We start from the raw sequence: 13795 nt of genomic DNA on the forward strand, positions 1-13795 counted from the left end.
ATAGGAAAATTAAAATAAAATAAAACAAAATTTAAATAAACGGAAAAACAGAACAGCCATCCCCAGGATAAAAAAATACCCTTCTGGAAGAACTCAAAAACCCCAAGCCGTAACCCAAGGTTACGCTTCCTATGGAGCGGTCAGTATAGAACCGTCCTCAAAAGATTTGCCCCACCGCCGCCGTGTCACCTACTAAATACGATTAAAAATTTCCAGCAAAATCGTACGCAGTAAATGATCACGGCTTACCGGTGGGATTTGCAGAGATCAAAAGGCCGCAGAATGGGCTCTCTCTACGACACATAAACAGCCGTGCGCGTCCGGACAGCGCAGCCACCTCAAGGTGTACCATAACCGCACAGGTGCGACACACCAGGCAGAGGAAGTGAGGGCGATACTGCAATGTTACCTGGGCCGGTATTTATAGATACGGATCATGACCCGTATGCAGACGCCATGTTTTTTAAAAAAAAATATTTTATTATAAGGGGACATGGCTCTTATTGCCACACTGTCAAAGTCAGGGTGAAGATTTGTAAATGTCCTAGACACTTGAAATTTGATATGAACTATGCTCATGCAGCACAATGACAGAGGGCAGTGCCTAATTAGCCCAAACTCTCAAACACCCCATAGTGCTCCTTAGAAATCTTTCAGTCTATGAGAATCGAATTTCCCCACATGGGCATATGGGCCTCTGCCTTTCACATAAATTAAGATGTGGATTATGACTTATACCGTCTAGGGCCCACAAAACTGTGAGGTTTTTTGTTTTTTTTTTTTTGTTTTTTTTTTTACCCAGTCAATAGGAAGCGGATCTGTGTGGTCAGAGTCATTCTTTTCTGTGGCAACCACAACTCATACTGAATATGCTATGTAATGGTACATTTTTCAAATGCAGCAAGAGGAGAGTAGTGAGGAAAAAGAGAGGTTTTTTTGTCTTTAAAGGGGATGCTGATGTGGTCAGGAAGGAATGAGTTGAGTGGGTTAGTTTAGCTTCTGTAAGACTTCACGTAACTATGATGGAAATATTGTGTCTGAGCCACTTCTCATCTGCTACTGAATAAAATTAATGTCCAAAATAAAAGCAAAATACAGTGTAGTTTATATATGTGGAATGTCCTGTAATACTGTTCAACAGAGGGTTGAAGGTTTTTTGTTTTTTTTTTTTGATCTGGGATAAATGCAGGTAAGTTATAACATGCCAATATTATGTCAAAAGTTATCACACAGCCAAACCTATTTTGAAAAGTGAAATAAACACAGAATTTTTTTGCGTATGTCTGGCAAACTCAGACCATACATGAGAGGGTTCAATATGGGAGGGATCACAAGAAATTCTACTGAAAACACTAAAGCAACAACTTGATACTTCCCAAGATCATATCTACTTAAAGCAACATCACAAAATGATGCAACTGAGTAGTTCACAAAGGTCACAATGTGAGGGACACATGTTTGCAGTGCTTTGCCCTTATGCTCCGATGACATTTTTTGACAAATAATCAAAATTCTTACATACGTAAATATAATAAAACTTGCAGGTGCAAAAACAGTAGTTATTGTGACGCAATATCCCAGTATGTTGTTGATCATGGTGTTAACACAAGAGAGCCTGACTACAGACCAGTTAGAACAGTACAGTCTTTCTATTTCATTACCACATAAAGGAATACTAACTAGAAAGTAAATGCCAAGACTCATATAAAATATTGTATAAATGACTGCACAGGCTATACAGACAACAGTGAGCTTTGGAGTCATGATACTGTGATATCTTAAAGGATGACATATTGCAACATGTCTGTCAAATGCCATCAAAGTTAGTATCGTGTATTCAGATACTGCATAGGTGTAAATAACAGAAATCTGGGTAAAACATGCTTGGCGGCTTATTTTATGTGTGTCAGAGAGAAAATCAATCAGTAATCTTGGGAAGAAACCAGCTGTGCCATATAGAGCATTTATGCATAGACAGCAGATGAGGAAATACATTGGTTTATGAAGAGACTTCTCCTTAAACACAGCCAATAAGACAGTGGCATTAAAAAATATGATGGAAAGGTATACTAAAAGCGAAATCATGAAGGAAAAATATCGAAATTGATTTTGCTCTTTAAAAACTGTGAGATAAAAAGTGAATGAGATGTTTCCATTTCCCATTTGATGACCTACAATGAAAGAGAAATAATAAAATGTGAAATATATTTAGATTTCATCTTGAGGTATACATTTTTGAATTGCAAATGTGCCATTACACAGGTTTTTTTTTTCATCCATAAATACTTCATTTCAAAAACTTCAAAGTAATGTCTTTGCTTCCATTTCATTTAGAGTAAAGAGTGTGTCATAAAATGCTGTAAGCTATGTATAACCTTTTTTCATGTCTTCATTAACTGTAACAATTACTTTCATGATGCACACAACAATAAACAATGACACATTACAGTATACTTATGTTATGCATGTACATTACAAACGCTGTATGTTACCTTCGGCATGTGTCAGACATTAGCTGATGAGTGACTGTTTCAGCTGCCTCAGTGAATGATCAGTTTATATGTATTGCAGCACCAGATCCAGATTAGGGTGTCTATTTGCCCTAGGGAAGAAGTCTAATCATTTCTTCCAGAGACTTTTCATAGGCATCTTGTGTTTCTTTTAGACAGACTGCCATATTCTGCAGAGAATTTTGCATTTTCCAAAGGGGCTGATTTTTATAGATTATCTAAATGGAATGTGGATATTTTATGGTCTTTTTATAACAGTATTTAAACAGATTATTATGTTCAATCTTATTTCCCCTGTTTTTATGTTCTTTCTATGTCCATTTTCATGTGAAGCACTCGGTGCATGTAATTTCTTTATTGTAAAGCACTTTGAGCTGCATTTCCTTTAATGAAAGATGCTATACAAATAAAAGTCATTATTGTTATTATTATTATTATTATTATTATTATTGTTGTTGTTGTTGACTGCTACAGTACAGAAGAGTACTCTCAGCTATGTGTTTGTGAGCAATAATCAATAGGACAACTACAGTAAAATGATTACATGTGAAAAAAAAAAGATAATGTTCTCTCTCCATTGAATTATATTTGTATGTGTGAGTCAACTCAGCTACACCAGGAGAAGTGAACAGATTATTTTAGTCCCCGGCCATAGTTCGCAATGTGCTTTTTTTGATTTACTATGTGTTGTATCATGTTGTGTGATTCTGTTGATTCCTTCTCGACTGCTGAATATAAATTTTTTTTTACTAGCTGTGTTTTCTTTCTTCTGTTAATGATGTGTGCCAGTTAATATCAGTTGGTGTTAATGATGAGCTGCCCTGTTATCCTTCATACTGGCACCAAATTACGAGGTCCAGATGAGTTGCTTTACCTATTGTGAAGCTGTTCCCCCTTGGCAGGGAACCAGCCCATGTCTAAATCACTGTAAAAGTGCTCTTCGGCCTCATCAGGATTGATCATTGGGATGCTGTTTTCGGCCTTTGTAAGTGCCGGTACCTCTCAACCAATTCCGGAGTCCCCCGTGCTAGCCAAGCCCAGAAGGCCTCCCTCCTCAGCCCGACAGCTTCCCTCACCGGTGGTGTCCACCACCGAGTCCTTGAGTTGCCGCCACGACAGGCACCGACGACCGTCTAACCACAGCTCAAAGATGCCGCTTCAACAATGGAGGCTCTGAACAGGGTCCACTCGGAATTCATGTCCCCAGCCTCCCTTGGGATCATAGAGATGCTCCTCCGGAGGTGTGAGTCGAAGATCTTCCGGACAGGGTCCTCAGCTAGCCGTTCCCAGTTCACCCTCACTACGCGCATCCAGCACATATGGCCGCAGGTCTGATGAGACTGACCATTGGCCTAAGGAGCTCTGGTACCAGGTACACTTATGAGCCGCCTTATGCTCGAACATGGTGTTCGTTATGGACAATCCATGACTTGCACAGAAGTCCAACAACAAAGCACCACTCAGGCTCAGATCGGGTAGGCCGTTCCTCCCATCACTTCCCTCCAAGTTTCTCCATCATTGCCAATGTGAGCATTGAAGTCTCCCAGTAGAACTACAGAATCCCCAGATGGTGTCTTCACTAGAACACTTTCCAGTGTATCTAGGAAGGCTGAGTACTCTGAGCTGCCGTTCGGTTTCCCCCCTGCAACCCGAAGGCGCAGTGAGGTGACCCTTTCGCTCACCGGGACAAACTTCAACACAGTGGCGCTCAGTCGGGGGCTAACAAGTAACCCAACACCTGCCTGTCGCCTCTCACCCCAGGCAATTCCAGAGGAGGATAGAGTCCAGCCCGCATCCAGGAGTTTGGCTCCAGAGCCAAGGCTGTGCGTAGAAGTGAGCCCAACTATATCTAGTTGGTATCTCTCCACCTCCGACACAAGTTACAGCTCTTTCCCCCCAGAGAGGTGACATTCCACGGACCAAAGCCAGTTTCTGTACCGTAAGTCCAGTCCACCGGGGCCCTCACCCCAACCTGCCACCCGTGTGGCATGGCACCCGGCCCCTATTTCTCCCCCCACAGGTGGTGGGCCCACGAGAAGGCAGCTCCACTTAGCTCATTCGGGCTGAGCGCTCGCCTACGAGCACCCCTCCCAGGCCTGGCTCCAGGAGGGGGCCCCGGTCTCCCTATTCCGGGCGAGGTGCCTGTTTCTATGTGGGTGCTGATCATAAGGGCTTTCAGAATCGCTTTTTGACTGGCCCCTCACCTGGGACCTCTGCCTTGGCTGACCCTACCAGAAGCTACATGCTCCAGACAGCACAGCTCCCAGGATCAAAGGGGCTCACAAACCCCTCCACCATGATAAGGTTGCGATTTCAGGAGGGGAGTGGATAAAATACATTTAAAAATATTTAATTTATGTAGTACTAGTGTTACAGTATGCACAACATGCATGACATTTATGAACTTATCATTAGAATGATACATAATGTTCCTGGTTAGTTCTGTTTTCTCTGTTAGTTTACTAAGTGCTGCACTGAATAACTGTAATAAGTAAGTAAGGGAAGTCTCTGTGATTGCACAAACACACTGTGAACAGTGAATTTGTCTCTGCATTTAACCCATCGTTTCTGTGGCAACCAGAACTCATGCTGAATATGCTATGTAATGGTACATTTTTCAAATGCAGCAAGAGGAGAGTAGTGAGAAAAGAAAGTTGTTTTTTTTTGTCTTTAAAGGGGATGCTAATGTGGTCAGGAAGGAATGAGTTGAGTGGGTTAGTTTGGCTTCTGTAAGACTTAGCGTAGCTATGATGGAAAAATTCAAATATTGTGCCTGAGCCACTTCTAGTCTGCTGCTGAGTGAAAATTAATGTCCAAAATAAAAGCAAAATACAGTGTAGTTTATATATGTAGAATGTCCTGTAATAGTGTTCAACAGTGGGGTGGAGGTTTTTTCTTTTTTTTTTTTTTTTTGATCTGGGATAAATGCAGGTAAGTATAACATGCCAATATTATGTCAAAAGTTATCACACACCCAAACCTATTTTGAAAAGTGAAATAAACACAGAATTTTTTTGCGTATGTCTGGCAAACTCAGGCCATACATGAGAGGGTTCAGTATGGGAGGGATCACAAGAAATTCTACTGAAAACACTAAAGCAACAACTTGATACTTCCCAAGATCATATCTACTTAAAGCAACATCGCAAAATGATGCAACTGAGTAGTTCACAAAGGTTACAATGTGAGGGACACATGTTTGCAGTGCTTTGCCCCTATATTCTGATGACATTTTTTGACAAATAATCAAAATTCTTACATATGTAAATATAATAAAACCTGCAGGTGCAAAAACAGTAGTTGCTGTGACTAAATACCCCAGTATATTCTTGTTTGTGGTGTTAACACAAGATAGCCTGACTACAGACCAGTTAGAACAGTACAGTCTTTCTATTTCATTACCACATAAAGGAATACTAACTAGAAAGGAAATGGCAAGACCCATATAAGATATCACGTAAAGGAAAGCACAGGCTATACAGACAGATGTGACTTTTGGAGTCATGATATTGTGGTATCTTAAAGGATGACATATTGCAGCATGTCTGTCAAATGCCATCAAAGTTAGTATCGTGTATTCAGATACTGCATAGGTGTAAATAACAAAAATCTGGGTAAAACATACTTGGCGGCTTATTTTGTGTGTGTCAGAGAGAAAATCAATCAGTAATCTTGGGAAGAAACCAGCTGTGCCATATAGAGCATTTATGCATAGACAGCAGATGAGGAAATACATTGGTTTATGAAGAGACTTCTCCTTAAACACAGCCAATAAGACAGTGGCATTAAAAAATATGATGGAAAGGTATACTAAAAGCGAAATCATGAAGGAAAAATATCGAAATTGATTTTGCTCTTTAAAAACTGTGAGATAAAAAGTGAATGAGATGTTTCCATTTCCCATTTGATGACCTACAATGAAAGAGAAATAATAAAATGTGAAATATATTTAGATTTCATCTTGAGGTATACATTTTTGAATTGCAAATGTGCCATTACACAGGTTTTTTTTTTTCATCCATAAATACTTCATTTCAAAAACTTCAAAGTAATGTCTTTGCTTCCATTTCATTTAGATTAAAGAGTGTGTCATAAAATGCTGTAAGCTATGTATAACCTTTTTTCATGTCTTCATTAACTGTAACAATTACTTTCATGATGCACACAACAATAAACAATGACACATTACAGTATACTTATGTTATGCATGTACATTACAAACGCTGTATGTTACCTTCGGCATGTGTCAGACATTAGCTGATGAGTGACTGTTTCAGCTGCCTCAGTGAATGATCAGTTTATATGTATTGCAGCACCAGATCCAGATTAGGGTGTCTATTTGCCCTAGGGAAGAAGTCTAATCATTTCTTCCAGAGACTTTTCATAGGCATCTTGTGTTTCTTTTAGACAGACTGCCATATTCTGCAGAGAATTTTGCATTTTCCAAAGGGGCTGATTTTTATAGATTATCTAAATGGAATGTGGATATTTTATGGTCTTTTTATAACAGTATTTAAACAGATTATTATGTTCAATCTTATTTCCCCTGTTTTTATGTTCTTTCTATGTCCATTTTCATGTGAAGCACTCGGTGCATGTAATTTCTTTATTGTAAAGCACTTTGAGCTGCATTTCCTTTAATGAAAGATGCTATACAAATAAAAGTCATTATTGTTATTATTATTATTATTATTATTATTATTATTATTATTGTTGTTGTTGTTGACTGCTACAGTACAGAAGAGTACTCTCAGCTATGTGTTTGTGAGCAATAATCAATAGGACAACTACAGTAAAATGATTACATGTGAAAAAAAAAAGATAATGTTCTCTCTCCATTGAATTATATTTGTATGTGTGAGTCAACTCAGCTACACCAGGAGAAGTGAACAGATTATTTTAGTCCCCGGCCATAGTTCGCAATGTGCTTTTTTTGATTTACTATGTGTTGTATCATGTTGTGTGATTCTGTTGATTCCTTCTCGACTGCTGAATATAAATTTTTTTTTACTAGCTGTGTTTTCTTTCTTCTGTTAATGATGTGTGCCAGTTAATATCAGTTGGTGTTAATGATGAGCTGCCCTGTTATCCTTCATACTGGCACCAAATTACGAGGTCCAGATGAGTTGCTTTACCTATTGTGAAGCTGTTCCCCCTTGGCAGGGAACCAGCCCATGTCTAAATCACTGTAAAAGTGCTCTTCGGCCTCATCAGGATTGATCATTGGGATGCTGTTTTCGGCCTTTGTAAGTGCCGGTACCTCTCAACCAATTCCGGAGTCCCCCGTGCTAGCCAAGCCCAGAAGGCCTCCCTCCTCAGCCCGACAGCTTCCCTCACCGGTGGTGTCCACCACCGAGTCCTTGAGTTGCCGCCACGACAGGCACCGACGACCGTCTAACCACAGCTCAAAGATGCCGCTTCAACAATGGAGGCTCTGAACAGGGTCCACTCGGAATTCATGTCCCCAGCCTCCCTTGGGATCATAGAGATGCTCCTCCGGAGGTGTGAGTCGAAGATCTTCCGGACAGGGTCCTCAGCTAGCCGTTCCCAGTTCACCCTCACTACGCGCATCCAGCACATATGGCCGCAGGTCTGATGAGACTGACCATTGGCCTAAGGAGCTCTGGTACCAGGTACACTTATGAGCCGCCTTATGCTCGAACATGGTGTTCGTTATGGACAATCCATGACTTGCACAGAAGTCCAACAACAAAGCACCACTCAGGCTCAGATCGGGTAGGCCGTTCCTCCCATCACTTCCCTCCAAGTTTCTCCATCATTGCCAATGTGAGCATTGAAGTCTCCCAGTAGAACTACAGAATCCCCAGATGGTGTCTTCACTAGAACACTTTCCAGTGTATCTAGGAAGGCTGAGTACTCTGAGCTGCCGTTCGGTTTCCCCCCTGCAACCCGAAGGCGCAGTGAGGTGACCCTTTCGCTCACCGGGACAAACTTCAACACAGTGGCGCTCAGTCGGGGGCTAACAAGTAACCCAACACCTGCCTGTCGCCTCTCACCCCAGGCAATTCCAGAGGAGGATAGAGTCCAGCCCGCATCCAGGAGTTTGGCTCCAGAGCCAAGGCTGTGCGTAGAAGTGAGCCCAACTATATCTAGTTGGTATCTCTCCACCTCCGACACAAGTTACAGCTCTTTCCCCCCAGAGAGGTGACATTCCACGGACCAAAGCCAGTTTCTGTACCGTAAGTCCAGTCCACCGGGGCCCTCACCCCAACCTGCCACCCGTGTGGCATGGCACCCGGCCCCTATTTCTCCCCCCACAGGTGGTGGGCCCACGAGAAGGCAGCTCCACTTAGCTCATTCGGGCTGAGCGCTCGCCTACGAGCACCCCTCCCAGGCCTGGCTCCAGGAGGGGGCCCCGGTCTCCCTATTCCGGGCGAGGTGCCTGTTTCTATGTGGGTGCTGATCATAAGGGCTTTCAGAATCGCTTTTTGACTGGCCCCTCACCTGGGACCTCTGCCTTGGCTGACCCTACCAGAAGCTACATGCTCCAGACAGCACAGCTCCCAGGATCAAAGGGGCTCACAAACCCCTCCACCATGATAAGGTTGCGATTTCAGGAGGGGAGTGGATAAAATACATTTAAAAATATTTAATTTATGTAGTACTAGTGTTACAGTATGCACAACATGCATGACATTTATGAACTTATCATTAGAATGATACATAATGTTCCTGGTTAGTTCTGTTTTCTCTGTTAGTTTACTAAGTGCTGCACTGAATAACTGTAATAAGTAAGTAAGGGAAGTCTCTGTGATTGCACAAACACACTGTGAACAGTGAATTTGTCTCTGCATTTAACCCATCGTTTCTGTGGCAACCAGAACTCATGCTGAATATGCTATGTAATGGTACATTTTTCAAATGCAGCAAGAGGAGAGTAGTGAGAAAAGAAAGTTGTTTTTTTTTGTCTTTAAAGGGGATGCTAATGTGGTCAGGAAGGAATGAGTTGAGTGGGTTAGTTTGGCTTCTGTAAGACTTAGCGTAGCTATGATGGAAAAATTCAAATATTGTGCCTGAGCCACTTCTAGTCTGCTGCTGAGTGAAAATTAATGTCCAAAATAAAAGCAAAATACAGTGTAGTTTATATATGTAGAATGTCCTGTAATAGTGTTCAACAGTGGGGTGGAGGTTTTTTCTTTTTTTTTTTTTTTTTTGATCTGGGATAAATGCAGGTAAGTATAACATGCCAATATTATGTCAAAAGTTATCACACACCCAAACCTATTTTGAAAAGTGAAATAAACACAGAATTTTTTTGCGTATGTCTGGCAAACTCAGGCCATACATGAGAGGGTTCAGTATGGGAGGGATCACAAGAAATTCTACTGAAAACACTAAAGCAACAACTTGATACTTCCCAAGATCATATCTACTTAAAGCAACATCGCAAAATGATGCAACTGAGTAGTTCACAAAGGTTACAATGTGAGGGACACATGTTTGCAGTGCTTTGCCCCTATATTCTGATGACATTTTTTGACAAATAATCAAAATTCTTACATATGTAAATATAATAAAACCTGCAGGTGCAAAAACAGTAGTTGCTGTGACTAAATACCCCAGTATATTCTTGTTTGTGGTGTTAACACAAGATAGCCTGACTACAGACCAGTTAGAACAGTACAGTCTTTCTATTTCATTACCACATAAAGGAATACTAACTAGAAAGGAAATGGCAAGACCCATATAAGATATCACGTAAAGGAAAGCACAGGCTATACAGACAGATGTGACTTTTGGAGTCATGATATTGTGGTATCTTAAAGGATGACATATTGCAGCATGTCTGTCAAATGCCATCAAAGTTAGTATCGTGTATTCAGATACTGCATAGGTGTAAATAACAAAAATCTGGGTAAAACATACTTGGCGGCTTATTTTGTGTGTGTCAGAGAGAAAATCAATCAGTAATCTTGGGAAGAAACCAGCTGTGCCATATAGAGCATTTATGCATAGACAGCAGATGAGGAAATACATTGGTTTATGAAGAGACTTCTCCTTAAACACAGCCAATAAGACAGTGGCATTAAAAAATATGATGGAAAGGTATACTAAAAGCGAAATCACGAAGGAAAAATATCGAAATTGATTTTGCTCTTTAAAAACTGTGAGATAAAAAGTGAATGAGATGTTTCCATTTCCCATTTGATGACCTACAATGAAAGAGAAATAATAAAATGTGAAATATATTTAGATTTCATCTTGAGGTATACATTTTTGAATTGCAAATGTGCCATTACACAGGTTTTTTTTTTTCATCCATAAATACTTCATTTCAAAAACTTCAAAGTAATGTCTTTGCTTCCATTTCATTTAGAGTAAAGAGTGTGTCATAAAATGCTGTAAGCTATGTATAACCTTTTTTCATGTCTTCATTAACTGTAACAATTACTTTCATGATGCACACAACAATAAACAATGACACATTACAGTATACTTATGTTATGCATGTACATTACAAACGCTGTATGTTACCTTCGGCATGTGTCAGACATTAGCTGATGAGTGACTGTTTCAGCTGCCTCAGTGAATGATCAGTTTATATGTATTGCAGCACCAGATCCAGATTAGGGTGTCTATTTGCCCTAGGGAAGAAGTCTAATCATTTCTTCCAGAGACTTTTCATAGGCATCTTGTGTTTCTTTTAGACAGACTGCCATATTTTGCAGAGAATTTTGCATTTTCCAAAGGGGCTGATTTTTATAGATTATCTAAATGGAATGTGGATATTTTATGGTCTTTTTATAACAGTATTTAAACAGATTATTATGTTCAATCTTATTTCCCCTGTTTTTATGTTCTTTCTATGTCCATTTTCATGTGAAGCACTCGGTGCATGTAATTTCTTTATTGTAAAGCACTTTGAGCTGCATTTCCTTTAATGAAAGATGCTATACAAATAAAAGTCATTATTGTTATTATTATTATTATTATTATTATTATTATTATTATTGTTGTTGTTGTTGACTGCTACAGTACAGAAGAGTACTCTCAGCTATGTGTTTGTGAGCAATAATCAATAGGACAACTACAGTAAAATGATTACATGTGAAAAAAAAAAGATAATGTTCTCTCTCCATTGAATTATATTTGTATGTGTGAGTCAACTCAGCTACACCAGGAGAAGTGAACAGATTATTTTAGTCCCCGGCCATAGTTCGCAATGTGCTTTTTTTGATTTACTATGTGTTGTATCATGTTGTGTGATTCTGTTGATTCCTTCTCGACTGCTGAATATAAATTTTTTTTTACTAGCTGTGTTTTCTTTCTTCTGTTAATGATGTGTGCCAGTTAATATCAGTTGGTGTTAATGATGAGCTGCCCTGTTATCCTTCATACTGGCACCAAATTACGAGGTCCAGATGAGTTGCTTTACCTATTGTGAAGCTGTTCCCCCTTGGCAGGGAACCAGCCCATGTCTAAATCACTGTAAAAGTGCTCTTCGGCCTCATCAGGATTGATCATTGGGATGCTGTTTTCGGCCTTTGTAAGTGCCGGTACCTCTCAACCAATTCCGGAGTCCCCCGTGCTAGCCAAGCCCAGAAGGCCTCCCTCCTCAGCCCGACAGCTTCCCTCACCGGTGGTGTCCACCACCGAGTCCTTGAGTTGCCGCCACGACAGGCACCGACGACCGTCTAACCACAGCTCAAAGATGCCGCTTCAACAATGGAGGCTCTGAACAGGGTCCACTCGGAATTCATGTCCCCAGCCTCCCTTGGGATCATAGAGATGCTCCTCCGGAGGTGTGAGTCGAAGATCTTCCGGACAGGGTCCTCAGCTAGCCGTTCCCAGTTCACCCTCACTACGCGCATCCAGCACATATGGCCGCAGGTCTGATGAGACTGACCATTGGCCTAAGGAGCTCTGGTACCAGGTACACTTATGAGCCGCCTTATGCTCGAACATGGTGTTCGTTATGGACAATCCATGACTTGCACAGAAGTCCAACAACAAAGCACCACTCAGGCTCAGATCGGGTAGGCCGTTCCTCCCATCACTTCCCTCCAAGTTTCTCCATCATTGCCAATGTGAGCATTGAAGTCTCCCAGTAGAACTACAGAATCCCCAGATGGTGTCTTCACTAGAACACTTTCCAGTGTATCTAGGAAGGCTGAGTACTCTGAGCTGCCGTTCGGTTTCCCCCCTGCAACCCGAAGGCGCAGTGAGGTGACCCTTTCGCTCACCGGGACAAACTTCAACACAGTGGCGCTCAGTCGGGGGCTAACAAGTAACCCAACACCTGCCTGTCGCCTCTCACCCCAGGCAATTCCAGAGGAGGATAGAGTCCAGCCCGCATCCAGGAGTTTGGCTCCAGAGCCAAGGCTGTGCGTAGAAGTGAGCCCAACTATATCTAGTTGGTATCTCTCCACCTCCGACACAAGTTACAGCTCTTTCCCCCCAGAGAGGTGACATTCCACGGACCAAAGCCAGTTTCTGTACCGTAAGTCCAGTCCACCGGGGCCCTCACCCCAACCTGCCACCCGTGTGGCATGGCACCCGGCCCCTATTTCTCCCCCCACAGGTGGTGGGCCCACGAGAAGGCAGCTCCACTTAGCTCATTCGGGCTGAGCGCTCGCCTACGAGCACCCCTCCCAGGCCTGGCTCCAGGAGGGGGCCCCGGTCTCCCTATTCCGGGCGAGGTGCCTGTTTCTATGTGGGTGCTGATCATAAGGGCTTTCAGAATCGCTTTTTGACTGGCCCCTCACCTGGGACCTCTGCCTTGGCTGACCCTACCAGAAGCTACATGCTCCAGACAGCACAGCTCCCAGGATCAAAGGGGCTCACAAACCCCTCCACCATGATAAGGTTGCGATTTCAGGAGGGGAGTGGATAAAATACATTTAAAAATATTTAATTTATGTAGTACTAGTGTTACAGTATGCACAACATGCATGACATTTATGAACTTATCATTAGAATGATACATAATGTTCCTGGTTAGTTCTGTTTTCTCTGTTAGTTTACTAAGTGCTGCACTGAATAACTGTAATAAGTAAGTAAGGGAAGTCTCTGTGATTGCACAAACACACTGTGAACAGTGAATTTGTCTCTGCATTTAACCCATCGTTTCTGTGGCAACCAGAACTCATGCTGAATATGCTATGTAATGGTACATTTTTCAAATGCAGCAAGAGGAGAGTAGTGAGAAAAGAAAGTTGTTTTTTTTTGTCTTTAAAGGGGATGCTAATGTGGTCAGGAAGGAATGAGTTGAGTGGGTTAGTTTGGCTTCTGTAAGACTTAGCGTAGCTATGATGGAAAAATTC

General features: G+C 41.7%; 3 protein-coding genes across 3 annotated transcripts; all 3 read right to left on the reverse strand.

The window, feature by feature from the left end:
* Positions 1–1239: 1239 nt before the first annotated feature.
* On the reverse strand, positions 1240–2163 carry LOC115814895 (putative gustatory receptor clone PTE03). Its single transcript, XM_030777866.1, has one exon. It carries the CDS (start codon positions 2161–2163, stop codon positions 1240–1242), a length of 924 nt encoding a protein of 307 aa, XP_030633726.1.
* A 3327-nt stretch (positions 2164–5490) lies between these two features.
* On the reverse strand, positions 5491–6414 carry LOC115815665 (putative gustatory receptor clone PTE03). Its single transcript, XM_030778634.1, has one exon. It carries the CDS (start codon positions 6412–6414, stop codon positions 5491–5493), a length of 924 nt encoding a protein of 307 aa, XP_030634494.1.
* A 3338-nt stretch (positions 6415–9752) lies between these two features.
* On the reverse strand, positions 9753–10676 carry LOC115815668 (putative gustatory receptor clone PTE03). Its single transcript, XM_030778638.1, has one exon. The coding sequence runs from the start codon at positions 10674–10676 to the stop codon at positions 9753–9755; it is 924 nt and encodes a 307-aa protein (XP_030634498.1).
* Between the last annotated feature and the right edge of the window lie 3119 nt (positions 10677–13795).

This window comes from Chanos chanos, chromosome 6, assembly GCF_902362185.1.
Source record: "Chanos chanos chromosome 6, fChaCha1.1, whole genome shotgun sequence".
Lineage (NCBI taxonomy): Eukaryota > Metazoa > Chordata > Actinopteri > Gonorynchiformes > Chanidae > Chanos > Chanos chanos.